The 22,037-nt window shown below is 36.7% G+C and overlaps 1 protein-coding gene across 16 annotated transcripts in view; it reads left to right on the forward strand.

The window, feature by feature from the left end:
* SNAP91 (synaptosome associated protein 91) overlaps positions 1 to 22,037 on the forward strand; it is a 135,649-nt gene that overhangs the window by 24,428 nt on the left and 89,184 nt on the right. For all 16 annotated transcript variants that reach the window (XM_076003138.1, XM_076003142.1, XM_076003145.1 and 13 more), the window contains exons 3-5: positions 16,912 to 17,054; positions 20,233 to 20,308; positions 21,043 to 21,145. In XM_076003138.1, the coding sequence (XP_075859253.1) occupies positions 16,912 to 17,054; positions 20,233 to 20,308; positions 21,043 to 21,145 (322 nt within the window). The remainder of the gene's footprint in view (positions 1 to 16,911; positions 17,055 to 20,232; positions 20,309 to 21,042; positions 21,146 to 22,037) is intronic.

Genomic DNA, 22,037 nt, shown 5'->3' on the forward strand with positions numbered 1-22,037 from the left:
AAGGGACAACTTAATTGCTTATTTTTCTAACAGGAACTTAGAGCAGCAAAGGAGCATGAACTTTAAAGAAATTTTAACAAGGTCTATGCCAGTATTACATGTCTCCTCCCTTTTTTGCTACATGTTGGTCATCTTCTGGGAAAGAGGCACAGATCTCGGTGTAAGTCATTTTAGGAATAATTGTCATGGTTTTCTCCCTCCATCTGTTCCTTTGAAAAAGAGGAGACATTGCATAATGGTTCTAGGGTTTCTTGTAACTGTGATTAATGTCAGTGTGATATTAAATAATTTCTGCTTTTTTAAAAATAATGGATAGAGCTCTAAGAATTGTAGCAACTATTGCAGGTTTCTAAGATAAGGAGGAGAAAAGGAGCATTTATTAAGGTTCTCTCAAAAAGGACTTATTTCAGATCCACTATATTTAAGGAATTTTGCTGGTGAAGCAGAGCTTGTGTTCTAGGAAATTACACAGATATGTGAATAAATCTACATGATACTGTGAGAGGAGCTCTTAAGGTGCCATGAAAAAGACTGTGTTCGGCAAGGTCCAAGGAAGCTCACAAAGGAGGTACTGTCTGAGCCTGCAGGACAAATGGGAGCGAGTAGACAGGTGAAGGAAGAGAATGACAGGCTGGGGAATAGCATTTGCAAAGCATACAGTTGTGAAAGACCATGGGGGATTCCTGTTTGGAGGCCGGCTGTGTGTGAAGTGGCAGGAAGTAATGGAAGTTGGGTAACAGGAACCCCCTGTCAGTCTCTCTCAACCCAGTTCCCTTTCTGAACCACAAAACACAGAATATGATTTGAGTGACTATTTTCTCAGTTCTTCCAATGAGGGCATATAACTTAGTATTTTAGGTCATTAAATATGAAACATCTATTTTTAAATCAAAAATGTAGTTTATTATATCCCAAATAAGAAGCAGTAAAATTAATCAAAGTATGTGCCTAAACTATCACCAATTTTGCCATCTTAATGGTAGCTTGTTTATGCCAGCGAAGAATCCTGGAGAACAAGTAGTAATGAAATCATAAAAGGCGTTTTCCACAGCTTGTTGAGAATTGAATTTTTTTCCTTGCAAGATGTGTTCCAAAGCCTAGAAGAAGTGTTAGTCAGTTGGTGCAAGGTCTGGTGAATACAGTAAGTGACGGAGCATTTCCAAGTCCAGCTTCTGTAGTTTGAGTAGCATTATTTGTGCGACATGTGGCTGAGCATTGTCTTGCAAGAGGTTTGGCCTCTGGTGACCAATCTCAGCTGCTTAATCGCAAGCACCCTCATCATTTTGTCCAGTTGGTTGCAATAGACATTTACTGTAATGGATTAACCAGGTTTCATGAAGCTGTAGTGGATAAAACCAGCACTGGACCACGAAACAGACACCATTAGCTTTTTTGGATGAATATTCAGTTTCGGACTGTGTTTTGGCACCTCTCCTGTATCCAGCCATTGTGCTGAATGCTTGTAATTGTCAAAAGAATCCATTTTTCATCACACATAACAGCATGATGTAGAAATGGGGGAATGAGAGCCCACAGTGAGATTTGGCCTTAAGAAGGAGAGGAGGCCACTTCTTTCTCCAGTGTTAAGGAGTGAAAACAGTACACAGTCGTGTCGCCAAACAGAAGGGTGGTCTAGAATTCAGGAGAATTCAGAGGAGCTTTATTACCCTGTAACTTCAAGGAACATTGCTGTAAGCTTGTTCCCACTTCTGTTACTTAATAACATGGGCTCTGTAGAGTTTCAAATTTAAATGACTAGATCTCAACTGTTTCTGAGTCCAGGATTTCTTCCACCATTGCCTATTTCAGAACACTTGGGGGAATGGTAGACTAGGATTGGTCCTCTTTGATACCGAAGAGGTTATTGTGTCCAGAGTTCATTATTGATTGATGGATACCCCTCCAATCTCTTTTCTCTCAACCGTTGCTCTCATCTGTAATGAACAATGCTGCCCAAGGTGTGAATCCCATCAGTCCCCTATGTTCTGTAGTATTTTCCACCTCCAACAAGAATACTTCTTTTCCTTTCCTCATTTGTTTTCACTTGATGTTTTCTAACTTTTTTTCTGAGCTGTCTAGTAATCTTTGTCATAGAAACTATAGACGAATCTTCTGTGCATTTTTGTTTATGCAAAGACCTATCATTTTCTTTACCTTGGGGATCTAAATTGGAGAAAAGAATTGAAGAGAAACATAGGAAATAGACACCTCTGTTTTTGGACTGCAGGGTCTTAGGAAAGTTGTGAGGCTGTGGGTTGTTCCACGGGGCCTGGAGAGATGGGAAAGCTCCTCAGAAGCAGTGCCTGCTCTTGGTGAAAATGAAAGTACATGTAGGCCAGTACTACCTGGGAGCCTCAGGAACAAAAGGGGGCAGCCGGGATAGAATAGTTCGAAGGGATTTTGTGGGAGCCTACGTTTCCTGAGAGGAATTACTGGGTTGAATTATATGAAGTTGCTGATAGTGTTAAAAACCATTGACTGACAAAAATGGAAATTTCATATAGTTCAAATGTATTCCTGATTCTAAATACATTTTTGGATTATAACCCCTTTGGAAGCCGGGGACTACTATGCTTGATGACTATGTGCGAGAGTCCCTTTTCTGTAAATTGGGTTTGGTTATAACAGTAACCCCTGTACATGTATTAGGTTCTTACAGACTGTGCATCATGCAACATGGTCATTTGCCCACAACTAAAACCAGATCAAATATTGGTCACAAGCTCGGACAACTTCCCTGGGATCCAGCCCAACTTCAGCCCTGAGATCTCCAAACTCTTCCTGTAGACAAGCAGTTCTCAAGAAGGGAAAATTTCAAGTCCCATAGCCCCCAGGGGACATTTGCCAATGTCTGGAGATGTTTTTTATTGTCTTGTCTGGGGAAAGGAGGGTGCAACTGGTTATCTTGTGGGTGGAGGTTATGGATGCTGCCAAACATCCTGCAAAACATAGCCCCCCACAACCACGAAATGTCAGTAGTGCTGAGGCTAGGAAACCTGTTCTAGACTGAGCACTAGAGAAGTTAAGAAAATACTTGCAATCATGTATATCATACTTCTTAGTGGGAAGCATGAAAAGCATATAAGGAGATGGACAGACTGGGAAGAATTAAGTTTGGAGAAAATATAATGGAGCAAAACTGATTGCTAAAATATCTGACATTTGTGATGGGGATTGTCTCCCATTGGTAAACATGCTCAGAGCACTTAGACCTGGATAGTTTTAATGAAAAGTTGGATCACCAAAAAGGGATTTTTTTGGTGGAATGTAACAGTGCCAAATTTTTTCTACCATTTGAATGAAGGAAAATGAAAACAACACAAGTTAGAATAGAATAATAGAATAGAAAAAGAGGGAAGTTGCCACATAGAAAATGAAAATTTAAAACCTTACGTATTCCTTTTGAATTGTATAGATGCTGTGTCTACCTACTACTATGGTTTCTAATGTGGGTAAAGTTTCAGGCATAGATAGTGATAAAGGTATGAATGGGGGCAAAAAGTTGTAATATGATAAACTCTTTAGTCCTAAATTTTTAAACTTTATTGTGAGAGGTTTAGCTTTTTTTTTTTGAGACAGAGTCTCACTTTTGTTGCCCTGGCTAGAGTGAGTGCCATGGTGTCAGCCTAGCTCACAGCAACCTCAAACTCCTGGGCTCAAGCGATCCTCCTGCCTCAGCCTCCCAAGTAGCTGGGACTACAGGCATGCACCACCATGCCCGGCTAATTTTTTGTATATGTATTTTTAGTTGGTCAATTAATTTCTTTCTATTTTTAGTAAGAAATAGAAAGTCTCGCTCAGGATGGTTTCGAACTCCTGACCTCGAGCAATCCGCCCGCCTCGGCCTCCCAGAGTGCTAGGATTACAGGCGTGAGCCACCGCGCCCGGCAGAGGTTTAGCTTTTTACTTGGCATAAATTAACTGTGTAACCCAGAAGATTTTGTAAATATATTAACTGAATTGTTCTTAGCTCTGAGAGCCACAAAGACATATCAAGAGGTGCCGTACCTTCTAGAGAGCTGTTGATAATTGAGTAAATAAAGCATCATCTGTGCCATGGAAAAGATAGCTGTATTTTGACTTAGCTTAATTTTTTGAAAAAAAAAAAGTGGACATGGGTAGCGTATAATTTTGTGTTGCCAATTATGGACAGTGAAGCTTTTTAAATCTTAGAAATCACTTTATTCCAGAGCAGTGTTCTTACTGGTATTTAAGTTATCCAGGTGTCTCACTGAGGCTGTATTAATCATAATGTACCAAAGTACATTGAAGCCTAGGGCTAAACTACCTATCCACAGGTGATTGGTTTCATGACCCTTGTGGATACCAAAAATCCGTGGATGCTCAAGTCATATATATATATATGACACAAATACTAAATACTATATATATATGTATGTATGTGTATATATATATATATATATATATGGCTTAGTATTTGTGTACGACCTACCCACATCCTGCCACATACTTTAAGACTTCTCTAGATTACTTATAATACCTAATACTATGTAAATAGCTGTTACACTATATTGGGTTTTTTTGTATTATTTTTTATTGTTTTTTTATTATTTTTTCCAAATGTATTTTTTCCAAATATTTTCCAAATATTCTGCATTTGGGTGAATCTGAGGATGTTAAACCTGCAGCTACAGAGAACCAACTGTCTTCTTTTCATTTCACTTAAATAATGTTTCTTTCTTTTTACTTAAATCCTGCAGTAAAGGATGAAGATGTATGAAGAACCAAAGTTGTATTCCTTGATATTTCAGGGAGAGAATAGACTTGGGCCTTTTTTGGATGTTTCCTCCTAGGAAATAAGATGAGGGCTCGAAAGAATAAAAGCAGTAAGGCCAAGAAGATGGGATGATGCTGGGACATGTTGCCAAGGATTCTCATTGGGATGGAGCAGGAGAGGAAGGTGGTAGATAAGATCTAGTCCCGTACTAGCCTGAAATGAAAAATGAAAAAGAAATTGGAAGACATCCTAGAGATTAGATTGGAGAAAAGTCCCAAATGCCTACAGCAGTCGTTGCCATTTGTGAACACTATTTATTTTTAGGAAACATAAGTTTCACATATGTGGGTAGGAAGCTTGATTGGAACAGAAAACTGGTGCCTTATTTCTTCTGTTTGAGTCCTATCTATGAAATACTGCTTTTCTTTATGGCTCGAGAGCACTTTACAAATAACTTGAATATAAAGAGCTAACTGAGGATGAAATAGCTATTAATATTTGTTTCTGAGGATCGAATAGGAAGTGATGGACTGCAGTTAGAGCATGAGGGGCTTAGGTATTTTTAAAAGACATGCAGGGCTGATTAGTGCTGAGAGATGGTAAATTTACCAACATGGTAAATCTTCTCTAGAGACACCTAAAATACTGTTTTGGAGATCATTGAAATGTAAACTCCGTAAGTTTATTTTTAGTCCAAGGTTCTGTGAAAAAGAAAAAACCCTTAAGGCTGTCATGTAAATAGGATATGTGTTAATTTACCTGACACACTTGAAGGCTAGACATAGGTAATTGATCATTGTGTGGCAGTAGCAGGAAATCTGAAACCCGGGCTGTACGTATCTTCTAAAATCTCCCTAGCAACCAAGTCAGCAAAGGCCATCCTTCCAGCAATTACTGCCAGCTTAGAGAACTGGCTTGAGATGATCAGTGGATTGCCCAGAACACCAAGATCTTTCTTTTGTTTCAGAGGTCTGTTACAAATGGTCATCTTCTACCTCTGTAGTACTATCTGCTTTTTTACTTTTAAAATTCTGCTCATATAAATTGCTATCTGATTCTTAAAGCACAGAGTTCTCTTGAGAATCCCACAATAAATTGTAAGAAAACACCCAAAAGAGGGTAAACTATAGAAGCAATGTAGTATTATGGCTGGTGGGCATATGTGATTATTTCTACCTCACAGAGGAAGACTCTAGGGTAAAGAAATCTAATGACTTGCTTAAGGCCACAATGTTAATGCTGCAACTAGCTGTGTATAAATCCTGAAAGACAAAAATATAAACTTCTAATTTTTGTCCTAATAATTTTCTACCACCCTAGTGGTAGTGATAGTATTTGGCACATGGGCTTCCTCCCCCGAATGCCACCCACAAAGTGATAGTGGTACATGGTTTCTGAGTCACGCAGGCAGTTGGGCACTCATGCTGGCTCCTTGAAGCTCTGCGAGTCATGATGCTGCATTTGGGAGACAGCATGGTCCATATCTCCTCTAAAAAATTGGTCAGAATAATCATAGTCTGTACTTTGTAATGTTCATTTTGAAAACTTGCTGGTGCCTGCCTCTCAAGCTGGCCCATGGTTAGAAAATCTCGGGTTAGTTTGCTAGTGATTTTTAAAAAGACTGACATGACTGTGTGGGCATCCTTTTATGTGCTCCATCGACAGTAGACATACCTTTGGATGAAGCTCGAACATCGCTCAGGGCAAGAAGCACTCTGTCGTTGGGAATGAAGTCAAAGAAGAGAGAGATAAAATAGGTGGAAGTAGGCAGAAAGAGAAACAAGAACCAAGTACAAGCACATGCTTTACCTACAGTGCTTCTCTTTCCTCTCCCCAGAGAGCATCCCAGAGGTAATTCATCCAGTTGTTCAGGTGCTACAAGCTTATCATGATTCCCCTCTGTACTTTATGCCCCCCCATCAAACCCATCAGCTCTTCCTCTTGGCTCTGCCTTTGCAATATCTGTGATCCTACCTTTTGACTTCCTACTTCCATCCCATTGCCACATGGATACAAGCTCCTTATCACCTCCCACCTGAACTACCCAAATAACCTCAAGCTTTCCTTTCCTTACCCAATTATGCTCCATAGAGCCACCATAGTAATTTTTCACATATAAGTTGAGTCATGTCACTCCCCTGATCAAAGCCCTATAGCAGCTTCCCATTACATCTTAAATGAAATACCAAGTCCTTCCTGTGACCTGTCATGCACTGAATTATCTGTAACCTGCCCAGTTCTCTGTCTGCCATCCTCTTCCTTGCTTGCTGCTCTCCAGTCACACTGGCTTTCTTGTTTTCTCTTGAACCTGCCAGCCCCACCTTCACCTTAGGGCCTTTGCACTTGCTGTTTTCCTTTGCCTGGAACATTCCTTCCCAAAGTGTCTGATTGGCTGGCTCCCTTGCTGCATTTAGGTTTCTTTAAATATCATTTCCATAAGGAGGCCTTTTCTGATCACCCTATCTGATACCTACTGTCTATCTGTCTATCTATCTCCTTTATTTTTATCACAGTACTTATCTCTGCTTGACATTGTATATCTAGTTGTTTGTCTGTGTCTCCCATTAGAATGCAAGCTCTTTGAAGGCAACCAATGTCTGTTTTGTTGACTGCTGTATCTCTAGCTGATAGAAGAGTACCTCACACATAATAGGCATTCAGTGACTATTTGTTAGTGAATTAATTGAATTTATTAAGAAAGTATGCAAAGTCCTTTTCGATATAGGTAGCCAAAGGGTGAATCTAATTATAATTGTGTGTGTGTGTGTGTGTGTGTGTGTGTGTGTGTGTGTGTGTGTGTGTCTGTCTGTTCCTTAGCATGTATCAGGCTGTATGCTGGATACTTTGCTTGCATTACCCAGTTTAATAAAAAAGCTGTCAGATAAGTGCTATTATTTTTTCTGTCATAGTAATAAAGAAATGGAGGTTCAGAGAGGCAACTTTGCTGAAGGTTATCCAGTGTTAAATAATACAAGGTAATTGAACTCTGCCTGGTCTGGCTCCAAAACCTTAACTCAGTAGCTGTGATATATACTGCATCTCCTAATTTTGAATCTGTCAAAATCCTATCAGGGAACAAATAGTGTGAGAAGTTTTTGTAATATATGTTTCTACAAAGGAATACAAAAAATTACGAAGTATATATATATCTTTTTCTTTGAGATGGAAGGAGTTACCTAAATAGCTTAGATATTAGATTATATTAAATTTTACATGCAGTAATGTAAAAACACAAATGAGGTTTTATAGCAATGAATGGTTATCACTGCTTATTCTTTCTGTCCCCTATTTTGTTCTCATTTATGCAGCTCTCGGTGCCACCCCTTCAGGCATCATTCCCACCTAAACCCTCACTAGATCATTTCCTTCCACATGGGAGAACCCCAACAGCTCAGCCTTGCCTGGACTTGCCACAGTTTTCCCAATACCCCTCCTCACTCTCTGTTCTTTTGGGAAGTGCATGGGATGTTCACCTACCTCCTTCAGACTCTTGTTCTGATGATGTTCCAGTCTTCCTCATGTTACCGCAGAACTTCTGTTTGCAAAGTTTATATTTTATAAAATTATAGAATTATTTCACACATTAAGTGTCCTTTTTCCTTCTCAAAGTACAATCCTTTCAGTTTCTGTAAACAATTCATCTGAAACTAAGCTTTTAGGGGAAGAGCTCTTGTCCCAAGAGAAGGCACTGCTGGGGTTGTTGAACGCTCTCTAAAAGCATAGAAGCAGGTGTGACCTTGAGGAGCTGTGAGATATCCAAAAGACAGTAGAGCTGGAAGACACTTCAGAGGTCTTAGGCCTGGTTCCTTTTCTTTTGCTGAGTTTTGTTGTAGCTTGTATCACTTACCATGCTTTTGGTTGCAAATAACATAACATCTCGAGTAAGGATTTAACAAACAATACAATTATTTACTATCTTCCTTAACAAGAAATTTGGATGTGGGACAGTTCCAGGTTTGATTCACAGCAGAGAAAGTATTACCCAGCCCCAGGTGCTTTCCACGTTTCTGCTCTGCTCTGTTGCCCTTGATGGTGAAATCTATCCTCCTGTCTTAAGATGGCCACGATGCCACATGCATACACAGCTACATCCTTTGAAGGAAAGGAAGCATGTTTCCGCTCTTTTATGATATACTTCTTTTATTACACGGGAAGAAGTTTTCCCAGGTGACCACACCAGCAGACTGCTGCTTGTGTATCTCACTATGAGGGAAGCTGGGATTGCACACATCTGGCATTTTGGCCTTTCTGATGGGCAGGCCAGGGATGAGGGAAGCATTCTGCCAGTACAGAAGAAGGGGGAAGCTGTTGGTGAGGCAACATTAGTGTCTGTCATGTGTGCTGAACCCAACAAGGAAAAACTTCCGAATCATCTGTACCATTATTTTTTTTGTATTGTCCAAATAGGAAGGATTTGCTTCTGTTTGCAAATGTTTGCAGGTGTGAGCTCTCTGATTTTTTTTTTTTTTTGACAAGAGTATCACCTCAAAAGAGCTCTCTGATGTTAACTGGCAAGCAGGCAGGCAAGGAGGGATAGAGGATGTTAGTTTGTTGCCATAACAACATAGGCTAGTGCTTATAAACAACAGAAATTTATTTCTCACAGTTCTGGAGACAGGAAGGTCCAGCATGGTGTATGGTTTTTGTTGAGAGCCCTTTTCCGAAAGGCAGAGTGCTGCTGACATCTCGCATCCTCACATGGTAGAAAGAACTAGAGCACTTTTCTAAGGACTTCTTATGAGGGACTGATCCCATTCATGAGGGCCCCACCCTCATGACCTGATCACCCCTCAAAGTCCCCCATCTCCTAATCCCATTACATTGGGAGCTATGATTTCAACATATGAATTGGGTCTGGAGGAACACATTCAATTCATAACAGGAAGGGAGGAAGGAAGGAAAGAGATATAAATTTAAAAGAATTACAATTAATAATTTTGGATGTGTATTAGCTCATAAATATTCTGAACTATTATTAGATGACAGGAATATTTAAAAATTGCTATTAGTGTGTCATTGGACTTTGGTCTGTAGCTTCTCATTTTATTTTTGTAGAACCTCAAGTTTAGATGATAGTAAGGTGAAAGAATGACCCATCTTTATTCCCATTTCTGGCATTCAAAAGAAAATTGCTGTCCTAGTTGGGTTTGACAAAATTGTGTAATTAAACTTAGAGATTTTTAAATGGATTAGAGGATGCCTTTCTAAATTTAGGCTGCTGGTAAAAGTATACGTAACAATGAAATAGTAACTTTTTCTGCTAGTTTGTTAATTCAGTTGTGTCCAATAAGAGCTATTGAAAGAAACTGGCCTCTAATACGTGCTATAAATTTCAGTATGAAAGTTTTAGGTTGAGACAGATAACAAGACAGTTATAGCCATCTCATATTTATTAAGTTGTTTTATGGGTCAGGGCCTGTGTTAGGTACCAGGGATTGAAAAATACAGGTATGACTTCCTCACTACCTGCTGGAGCTTGAGCACAGGGGGTGACAGACATATGTAAACTAATAATTATAATTTTGTATAATAAGAAGTACAATAGAGTTATGTAAGGTAAAGATTAGCACAAATGGAAGTGATCCAGAGAAGAGTTTGTAGAGAAGGCCAACCAAGAAGTAATGAGGGCCTTAGAATGAGCTACCTTTTCCCATGGTTTGGTAGTTGACTGTCTCACCTATTAGTGGAAGAAGAAGTAGGTGACCATGAATTTGAAAACTATTCATGTTTGATGCTATTGTCTTGTTTTAGTGAACAATTATTTACAACTCCTAAAAGTTAAAGTTGTCTTTCCACTTATATCTATTTCTTTCATCCTCTTGTTGATGATAGCATCTTACTTCAGAGAGGTTTTCTAAGATAAATTTGCAATTGCTCAAAACTACCAAAAAGAAAGACTTACACTTTGTGGCAAAGTGCAGTGACAAGGAGGGTCTGTATTTATCCTCATGCCAACAACTGAAAAACTGGACAAAAGCATATTAAATACCTGCTGTCAGTATACTGGCCACCAGGCAAAAAAAGGACAGTTATCCCTGAAAGGTAGAAAACAAATAAGGTGAGTTCTATGATTATCCCAGCTTTCTGCCATGACAAGTTTTAAAGGCCACAGCACAGGGTGGAGGACCCCAGACAGATTCCAGTGGAGATGGAGTCAGTTCTTTGAGAAGACTGATAAGATATAAAAGCCTTGACTAGACTGATTGGTAAAAAAGAGAGAAGATGTAAATTACCAATATCTGGAATGAGAGAAGTGACATCCCTGCTGCTTCTGTAGATGTTAAAAGGACAGTAAAGAAATACTGCTAATAACTTGATGCAAATAAATGCAACAACTTATGTGAAAAGGACAAATTCCTTGAAAGGCACAAACTACCAAAGCTCACACACAAAAGAATAGATAACCTGAATAGCCACATATCTAGTAAGGAAATTGAATTTGTGCTTAAAAACCTTCTAACAACAACAGAAACAAACAAACAAGACTCCAGGCCCTGATGGCTTCATTGGCAAAAACTATTAAACATTTAAGAAAGAAATAATACCAGTTTGACATAAACTCTTCCAGATAATTGAAGATGAGAAAATACTTCTCAACTTACTCTGTGAGGCCAGCATTACTCTGATCCCCAAACCAGAAAAAGCATTACAAGAAAAGCAAACTATCAATCAATATCCCTCATGAATATAGTTGTAAACATTCTTATAAAATTTTAGCAAATCAAATCCAACAACATATAAAAAAATATAATAAAGATGATAACCAAGGAGTTTTATCCCAGGAATACAAAATTATTTTAACATTAGAAAATTAATCAATGTAATTCACCATACAAACTTAAAAAGAAAAACTATATGATCATCTCAATAGACACAGAAAATATATTTGACAAAATCTAATATCCATTCAAAAATAAAACCTATCAGCAACTAGGAACAGAAGGGAACTTTCTTAACCCAACATAGGACATCTATGGAAAACCTATAGCTAACATCATACTTATTAGTGAAAGACTAAATGCTTTCTCCCTAGAAGAAGACAGGTATATACTCTCTCACTACTCCTATTCAAATTGCACTGGAGAATCTACCCAGGACCATCAGGTAAGAAAAAGAAGGAAAAAGTTACCCAGATTGCAGAGGAAGAAGTAAAACTGACTTTAATCACAAATAACATGATCACCTATGCAGAAAATTTAAAGAAATCTACCAAAAAGAAAGTCTAGCAAAGTTACAGAATATAAGATCAATATACAGAAATCAATTGTACTTCTCAATATTGGTGATGAACATTTGGATATTGAAATGAAAAGCAAATAATACCATTTATCATATTGTGAAAAAATATAAAATACTTAGGAATGTATCTGACAAAATATGTATAAGACCTGTCTACTCAAAACTGCAAAACATTGCTTAGAGAAATTAAAAATCTAAATTAATAGACCATGTACACGGATTAGAAAACTCAATATTGTTAAGATGCCAGTTTACCCCATATTTATTTATAGAGTCAACATAATCCCAGTGAAAATCCCAGTAGATTTTTTTGTTGTTGTTAAAGTTGATAAGCTCTGTCTAAAACTCATGGAAATACAAAAGACATAAAAGAGCCAAAACAACTTTGAAAAAGAACAAGGTTGGAAGGCAAACACCACCTAATATCAAGAATTATAATAAATTTACAGTAATCAGGGTAGTTTGGCATTGGTATAAAGATAGCCAAATAGATCAATAGGACAGAACAGAGTCCTGAAAGAGACTCAAAGATGTATGGTCCATTGAGTTTTGATAAAGTGTAAAAGCAATTCCATGGAGAAAGTACAGTTGTTTCAACAAATGGGGTTGGAACAGTTTGATATCCATATGCAAAAAAAATAAATCCTTATATCCATATCTTATGCTATTTCTAAAAACTAACAATATATTATAGACCTAAATACACAACCCTAAGAGTGTAAAACTTAGAGAAGGAACATAGAAAATCTTGTGACTTTGGGTTAGGCAAAGATTTCTTGGGTATGACACCAAAAGTATGGTCCCTACAGAAAAGTAAATAAATAGGACTTTATCCTATTGATAAATAGGACTTCATCATAATGAAGAATTTCTGTTCTTTGAAAGGCATTGTTAAGAGAATGAAAATGAAAGTCACAGACTTGAAGAAAATATTTGCAAACCACATATATGATAGAGGGCTTGATCCAACATAAGTCAGTAATAAGAAAAGAAATGATCCAATAAAATGGGCAAAGAATGTATATCAATGGCAAATAAACAAATGAAAAGTACACAAAAGAAATGCTCAACATCCTTATAGTCATTATGAAAATACAAAGAAAAACTTCCATGAGCTACCATATGTTAGAATGGCAAAAAACTTTAAAAGACCCTATCAAGTCTTTGTAAGGATGTAGAGCAACTGTAACAGTCGTCCACTGCTGGTAGGAATGTAACATGATAAAACCATTTTTGGAAGAAGTTCCCAAAAACTAAATATTTACTTAAAAATGATTCAGCTATTCTACTTCTAGGCAGTTACCCAAGGGAAATAAAAGCATATGTCCACATAAATAATTGTATGGAAATGTTTATAGCAGCTTTATTTCTATTAACCCCAAACTGGAATCACTACAAATGTCCATCAGAGGTGAATGAGTAAACAATTTCAATATGTTCATATAATGGAATACACCTCCATAAATTAATAAAAAGGAATGAAAAGGAAAAAGTTCATTCTAATAAAAAGGAATGAACTATTGATACATGCAACAACTATGCTCACTGAAGGAATTCAGACTTCCCCCCTCCCAGAAAAAAAGTTTGATTCTCTTTATATAAAATTTAGAAAATGCAATCTAATATATATTGACTAAAAGCAAATTGGTGGTTCCTCAGGGGACAGCAAGGAAGGAAAATGGGGAGGAATAGGAAGTAGGAATTTTAAAATGGTATGAGGAAATCATGGGGGGGGGCAGTGATGGAATGTTCATTATCTTGAGTTTGGTAATAGTTTTATGAGTGCATATGTTTGTCAAAACTTATCAAATAGTACACTTTAAATGTGTACAATTTTTATGTAGATTATACTTCATTAAAGCCGTTTTTCAAACTACTGAAAAGATACCAGATATGTGTTCCCAAGTTTAACTGAAACTTTGAATTCTAAGGAATTCAAATATGCCATATATATAGCATTTAGATTCTCATAATTTTTAAGAATTTTTTCTGCATGTTTATATTAAAACTATAGTTTGTTTTTGTTTAATTTTTTTGAAATTCTTTAAATGAAAACCATTTACTTGGTGAAGAAGTATAGCAGTAGTAACTTATGTAAACTGCTGGTAGGAAGATAAATTGCTTATATGTAAAAACAATTTTAAGTTAAATATGTACATACCCCACAACCTAGCTATTCTCTTTCTAGGTATACAGATGGTCCTGACTTAAAATGTTTCAATTTAACAATTTTTCAACTTGACAATGGTGCAAAACCATTCTGTTTTTCACTTTCAGTAGTTATTCAATAAATTATATGAGATATTCAGTACGTTATTACAAAATAGGCTTTGCATTAGATGATTTGCCCAACTGTAAGCTAATGTAAGTGTCTTATGCACATTAAAGATAGGCAAGGCTAAGTTGTTAATGTTCACGTAAGTGTATTAAATGCATTTTTTACTTAAAATATTTTCAACTTACAATAGGTTTATTGTGGTGTAAACCCATTATAAATTGAGGAGCATCTGTATGTGAAGAATAGCCACTCTCAAACTGGTCTCAGAACTCCTTTGTATGAACTCAAAGAGCATTTGTTTATGTGAGATATTTACTGTATTAGAAATTAAACCTGAGAAAGTTTAAAAATATTCACTTTTAGGTAATAATATATGTTACATGTAGCCATGTTCACACAAATAATACTTTTAAGGGCAAATAATTATTTTCCAAAAAGAAAAAAAATAGAAGAGTGGTATTGTTTTACATTTTTACAAATCTCTTTAATTTCCTGCTAAATAGAAAACTGATGTTCATATCTATTTCTGTATTCAGTCTGTTAGGATATATCATTTTTGTGAAGTGTATAAAGAAAATTTCATTTGACAAAGACATACAGTTGGAAAAATAAGAACTATTTTAATAGCCTTTTCAGAAAATTGTGAATATTCTTCTTTGATACTACACTGCAACTTTTCAAGTGGTAGTTTCTTTAATTTGCAATATTGAACCTGAGACTACATCAGTGAACTTTTTATATTCCGTAACATTAAAATTCCTTGGCCTGTCTTATGTACTTTGGATCTCTTACCTATGCATTATTTTGTAACATTATGTACTAATCATTTGGAAAATATTAGTTCACTGAGTTATTTACATCTTCCAAATGTAGACTTATTTGGCTATTTTGACTAAAGTATGCTTTTTATACATTTTGTTCAACAAATGTTTATTATATAAAGTGCTATACAAAGCATTGCACAGGAAACAAACATTGTCACCATCTTCAAAGAGCTGTGGTATGGTAGGAATTTATGACAAATACACATCTAATCTGAACCTCCAGTAGGAACAAGGAGTTTAAAGGTTTTAAAACAGAGGGAGGTTATAGGGGGCTGCATTTGAAAGGGACCAGGAGAGATTTTCTGAAGGATAAGTAGAATTATGATAAAGTAAAATATTGGGAGGAGGGGCAGGTATTGATAGGATAGGGAAGAGAACTCAAATTTAAAATCAATATAAAGTAAGAAATAAGCCTGGTTTGGTCCATTTACAATTCAGAACAATTATTGATACCCTTTAGTCTAAGGAGTTAAGAGCTTTTCAGAGATAGAGTACCAATTTTTTAAAACCTTATTTATCGTGAAATAGAAAAATACATAAAATAAATGTATAGCTTAATGATTACTGAGTGTGGATTTTGAGTAAGGAAAAAGGAGCATGTTTGTTATGTGGACTTTCTTAGGAACTGGGTATCACATGCAGTTCTCTGCAAGGTAGGTGTGGCTTGTAACAGAAGCCATGCAGTACCTGTTGTCCTGAAGAAGTCATCCTGTGCTGCTCAAAGTACTTAAGTCCTCCTTGTCCCGGTATGGCTTTGCCTTTGTTGCTTAGCACATGATCTGTGGTTGCCCCATCTAAATTTTGACAGCACTAACCACTTTTTCTTAATGGTAGGTACCTCCTGTTGGCCAATATATGAAGTTTTTTTTCCTGAAATACACCTGCAATCATATGAATAATATGTAGATTTGGACAATGAATGTACTAGAAGAGTTAACTCTCTGATAAACTCAGGTCAAATTATAGTAATTTGGCTGAGTGCAGTGGGCTGTAATCCCAGCACTCTGGGAAGCTGAGGCAGAATGATTGCTTGAGCCCAGGAGTTTGAGATCAGCCTGAGCAACATCATGAGACCCAGTCTCTACAAAAAATTGAAAAATTAGCTGAGCGTGGTGGCATGTGCCTGTAGTCTCATCTACTCAGGAGGCTGAGGCACAAGGATTGCCTAAGCCCAGGAGTTTGAGGTTGCAATGAGCTATGACGATGCCACTGCACTCTAGCCCAGACAACAGAGGGAGACCCTATTTCAAAACAAAAATTATTGTAATTTACCCATGCTTGACATTTCACAAAAGCTTAGATGGACATAGTGGAATTCTTTTTTCTTTTACTATTTGTTCTCTTTCTGCTACTCATGTGACAAATATGTTTAGCACCTTTCAAAATTAAAATCCAAGTGCAATATACTTTTAGCTATTATGTTTCAAAAGATACATTTATGTTAGTGCTTTCAAATGAAGTATAGAGTAATTGTCCATGTTTGAGACATTGTGCTGAGACCAAAAACAAAGGTTAGCATGAAGCTTAGTTTTCCTGGAATTTGTAATTTTAAAAATGGCATCGGTAACAGCAAGCAGATAAATTCAGAAAACGATACAGAAGAAAATTCAATAGAAAAATACACTCAAGAATAAATAAATCCATTGAGTAAATAATGTATTTATGTAACCACAGGTAAGAATACTACAGTTTAATTTTTTTAAATTTTGTTATCAGCTATCAAAGTAATTTTGAAGTCATATTTTAGTAAGCAGATTTAAATGTTTAAAGTTTTAAATGAATTTTTGTATGTCATTGTTAATCTTATTGATTGGTATCTTCTGTTTTCATAGATTTGATCCAGGCTACCAATGAGACCAATGTTAATATTCCCCAGATGGCCGACACTCTCTTTGAGCGGGCAACAAACAGTAGCTGGGTGGTTGTATTTAAAGCTTTAGTGACAACACATCATCTCATGGTGCATGGAAATGAGGTAAACTAAGTAAACTTAACTTTTCTTTTCTTGGTGGAAGAAGGAGGCTTATGGAAGAACATGGTGACAATTTAAGGCCCTTCAAATTTTTATTACTTAGGAGAAAAATAAAAGGAAATATACAGTTTCAAATAACCTAGAGTATAATTTTAATCTTCTATTTAGATATTCATCAAAAAATAAATTTAAGCTAGACATTGTCTTACAGGTACTGAAGTATAGGCATACCTCATTGATATTGCTGGTTCAGTTTCAAACCACTGCAGAGAAGTGAATATTGCAATAAAGCAAGTTACACAAATTTTTTGGTTTCCCAGTGCATACAAAAGTTATGTTTCCACTATAGTCTATCAAGTATGCAATAGCATCATACCTAAAAAAAATAATATACATACCTTAATTTAAAAATATTGCTGGAAAATGATCATCAAATGATCATCTGAGCCTTCAGTGAGTTATAATTTTATTTGCTAGTCGAGGGTCTTGCCACAGTAGTGATGGCTGCTGACTGATCAGGGTGGTGGTAGCTGAAGGTAGGGTGACTGGCAATTTCTTAAAAGAAGACAACCAAAATGTTTGCCATATTGATTGACTCTTCCTTTCACAAAAGATTTCTCTGCAGCATACTATGTTGTTTGATACCATTTACCCACAGTAGAACTTCTATCAGAATTGGAGTCAGTCCTCTCAAAGCCTGCTGCTGCTTTATCAGCTAACTTTGTGTGATATTTTAAATCCTTTATTGTCATTTTAGCAGTGTTCACAGCCTCCTCACCAGGCTAGATTCCATCCCAAGAAACCATTCTCTTTGCTCATCCCTAAGAAGCAACTCCTCTTCCCTTCAAGTTTTATCATGCAATTGCAGCAGTTCAGTCACATCTTTAGGCTCCACTTATAATTCTACTTCTCTTGCTATTTCCACCACATCTGCAGTTGCTTTTTCCACTGAAGTCTTGAACTCCTCAAGGTCATCCATGATGATTGGAATCAACTTTTTCCAGTGTTAATGTTACAATTTTGACCTCCTCCAATGAACCATGAATGTTCTTAATGACATCTAGAATGGTGAATCCTTTCCAGAGGCTTTCAATTTACTTTTCCCAGATGCATGAGAGGAATCACTAGCTATGGCAGCTGTAGCATTACAAAATATATTTCTTGAATAATAAGACTTGAAGTTCAAAATTACTCCCTGATCCATGGGCTGCAGAATGGAGTTGTGTTAGCAGGCATGAAAACAACATTAATCTCCATCAGAGCTCTTGGGTGACTAAATACATTGTCAATGAGCAGTAATATTTTGAACCTTTTTTTCTAAGCAGTAGGTCTCAACAGTAGGCTTAAAATATTCAGTAAACCGTGTTGTAAACAGATGTGGTATCATCTGTTTGTTGTTCCATTTACAGAGCACAGGCAGAGTAGATTTAGCATAATTCTTAAGGGCCTTGGAATTCTCAGAATGGTAAATGAACATTGGCTTCAACTTCAAGTCACCAAATGCATTAGGCCTTAACAAGAGAGTTAAGGACACAGCCTGTCCTGTGAAGCTTTGAAGCCAGAAATCTACCTCTCCTATCCATATATGAAAGTCTTAGATGTTATCTTCTTTCAAAAGAAGCCTATTTTGTCTGCATTGAAAATATTTTGTTTAGACTAGCTGCTTTCATCACTTATCTTAGCTAGATCTGGATAACTTGCTCCAGCTTCTACATGAGCACTTGCTACTTCACCTTGCACTTTTATATTAGATGGCTTAAGCCTCATGAACCATCCTCTGCTAGCACCAAACTTTTCTTCTACAGATTCCTTTCCTCTCTCAGCCTTCATAGAATTGAAGAGAGTTAGGGCCTTACTCTGGATCAGGCTTTGGCTTAAGGGAATGGTGAGCCAGTTTGATCTTCTATCCAGACTGCTAAAACCTTCTCCACATCAGCAATAATGCTGTTTCACTTTCTTTCTTTGTGTTTTCACTTGAGGAACAGTTTTAATTTTCTTTGAGAGCTTTTCATTTGCATCTGTAGGTTGGCTGACTAGTGCAAGAGGCTTAGCTTTTGCTCTGTCTTGGCTTTTGACATGCCTTCCTAAGTGTAATCATGTCTAGCTTTTGATTTAAAGTGAGAGAAACGTGACTCCTCCTTTCTTCCTTTCACTTGAACACTTAGTGGTCATTGTAGGGTTACTAATTGACCTAGTTTCAATATTATTGTATCTCAGGGAATAGGGAGACCGAAGGAGAGGGAGAGAGATAGAAGAACAGCCAGTCAGAACAAACACAGCATTTATCGATTAAGTTCATCATCTTATGAGTGCAGTTCATGGTGCCCCAAAAGAATTACAATAGTATGGCCCAGTGCAGTGGCTCACGCCTGTAATCCTAGCACTCTGGGAGGCCAAGCCAGTTGGATCGCTCAAGGTCAGGAATTCAAGACCAGTCTGAGCAAGAGCAAGACCCCATCTCTACTAAAAATAGAAAGAAATTAATTGGCCAACTAAAAATATATAGAAAAAAATAGCCGGGCATAGTGACACATGCAGGATTGCTTGAGCCCAGGAGTTTGAGGTTGCTGTGAGCTAGGTTGATGCCACGGCACTCTAGCCCGGGCAACAGAGTGAGACTCTGTCTCAAAAAAAAAAAAAAAAGATAATAGTAACATCAAAGGTCACTGATCACAGTTCACCATAGCAGATATAATAATGAAAAAGTTTGAAATATTTCAAGAATTACCAAAATGTGACACAGAGACACAAATTGAGCACATGTTGTTGGAAAAATGACACCAGTAGATACACTTGTTTAACACAAGGTTGCCACAAACCTTCAATTTATAAAAAATATTGTTTTTCCCATAGGCACATATTCCTCTGTGCCTTTAAGTGAAAATTGTTTTCATAAAATATTTATTTTGGAAAAGATTGCCAAAATTACACATTTTATATGGGATACCTGCTGAATCCTATTGAATCGCAGTATTTCTATTATATGCAGAAATGAAAGATCGTGCAATTTAATTCAGTGAGTAAAAGTTTTTTTCCCTCTTCAGAGAAAGCAGATTAGGAAACTTCATAACTAAGTAAAAGAGATCATAATGAGAATTTGTAAAAAAATAATTTCCTTTGGTATCAGAAGTTGTTTAAATGTATGATTTGAGCATATGAGTGTTTAATCTTTGTTTTTCAGAGATTTATTCAGTATCTGGCCTCTAGAAATACGCTATTCAATCTCAGCAATTTTTTGGACAAAAGTGGATCCCATGGTGAGAATATTTGTATTTTATGATTTTTCACTAATGCTATAATTTTCAAGTGAGGTTATTAATCCAAATTCACTACAGCTGATAGCTTCATTGGCTATTTAAGAAAAATGTAAAAATAACTATTTATAAATATAGCTTTAATTTTTTAATTGTAGATAGCACATGAAATATATGCTAATTTTATATTTGGCATTTTCAGTGTTTACCTTAAAAAGTAACAATGGGTATGCTAGACCTACAGTTTTGTGTTTATGAAGGTGCAGGAGACAATGAAATAAAAAATGCCTTCCCAATTAGAAAAAAGTGATTCCAGTCTTAAAGAAATTTTCTTTGTAGATTAATTGGTTTGAATTGCATTCATTTGTGCATTCACCATATTTACTGATTGCCTGTTATGTATAAGGCAGGTGCATCAAGCAAGTGGACCATGATCAGATGGCTACATGAATTAAGTCTGAAACAGGCTATATTTAAAACAGTGAACAAAAATGCAAGGAGAATCAGAAAAGACATTCTGTTCAAGGATGGTAAACAGCTAATTGAATAGTCCTAGAATGCCTCATGCTGAAAGTATTTTTGCCTAGAAGTAAGATTTTAAATGAGGCCTGTCTTCTGCATTTATTAACCTCATCCTGCAACCATCTCTATTTGGGGAGTTAAAAAAAATACTACTGTGCAAAGCACAGTTGAAGGTAGCTTATTAATCAGTCTGATTCCCTTTCTCCCTCCCCCAGGTTATGATATGTCTACCTTCATAAGGCGCTATAGTAGATATTTGAATGAAAAGGCTTTCTCTTACCGACAGATGGCATTTGATTTTGCCAGAGTGAAGAAAGGGTATGTTTTTTCTTTCTTATATTTATTTGAGGAGAATAAGTCCTTGAGGTGCACTTGATTTATTTTAACTAAGCTGAAATGCCAACTAATTCTGATCATGCAGGCCTAGTTTACAATCACCTGAAAAAAAGAACTTCAATAAGTGATATTTTACAAGTTAGCCTTGAGGTTGCAATATGAATTATTTTATTTATATCTTCATGCAGAAAAATCTGATTTGCTGGCCAAGTGCAGTGGCTCACGCCTATAATCCTAGCACTCTGGGAGGCCAAGGTGGGCAAATCTCTTGAGCTCAGGAGTTCAAGACCCTGAGCAAGATCAAAACCCTACCTCTACTAAAAAGAGAAAAAATTAGCTGGGCGTGGTGGTGCACGGGGCGTTGCCTGTAGTCCCACCTACTCAGGAGGCTGAGGCAGGAGGATCACTTGAACCTAGGAGTTTGAGCTTGCTGTGAGGTAGGCTGATGCCACGGCACTCTAGTCCAAGCAACAGAGTGAGACTCTTGTCTCATAACCAAAAAAAGGAAAATCTGATTTGCTGCTCAGAATGTATGTGCTGAAACATTTTATTTGTTAAAATGAATTCAAAATTCTTAAACACATATGTACCTTTAAATAATTTATAAAGAAGAGAATTAAGACCAGGTTCATTTAAAAGTACAACAGCTATAGATGACAATAGATATTTAAATTTATTTTGTTGCGGTGAAACTGCAGTTATGTGTGTGGTAGAGCTCTGCTTTTTTCTTTTTCTTTTTTTCATTTTTTCACCTCGGTCTTGGAGGTAGAGCTCTGTTTTTTGAGAGATAATACTATCCTAGAAAACACATACGTATACACACACACCCATAATCAAGTTAATTATTGATACTACCAATTGTTTGTACCTCATT

Source organism: Microcebus murinus, chromosome 5 (assembly GCF_040939455.1).
Source record: "Microcebus murinus isolate Inina chromosome 5, M.murinus_Inina_mat1.0, whole genome shotgun sequence".
Classification (NCBI taxonomy): domain Eukaryota; kingdom Metazoa; phylum Chordata; class Mammalia; order Primates; family Cheirogaleidae; genus Microcebus; species Microcebus murinus.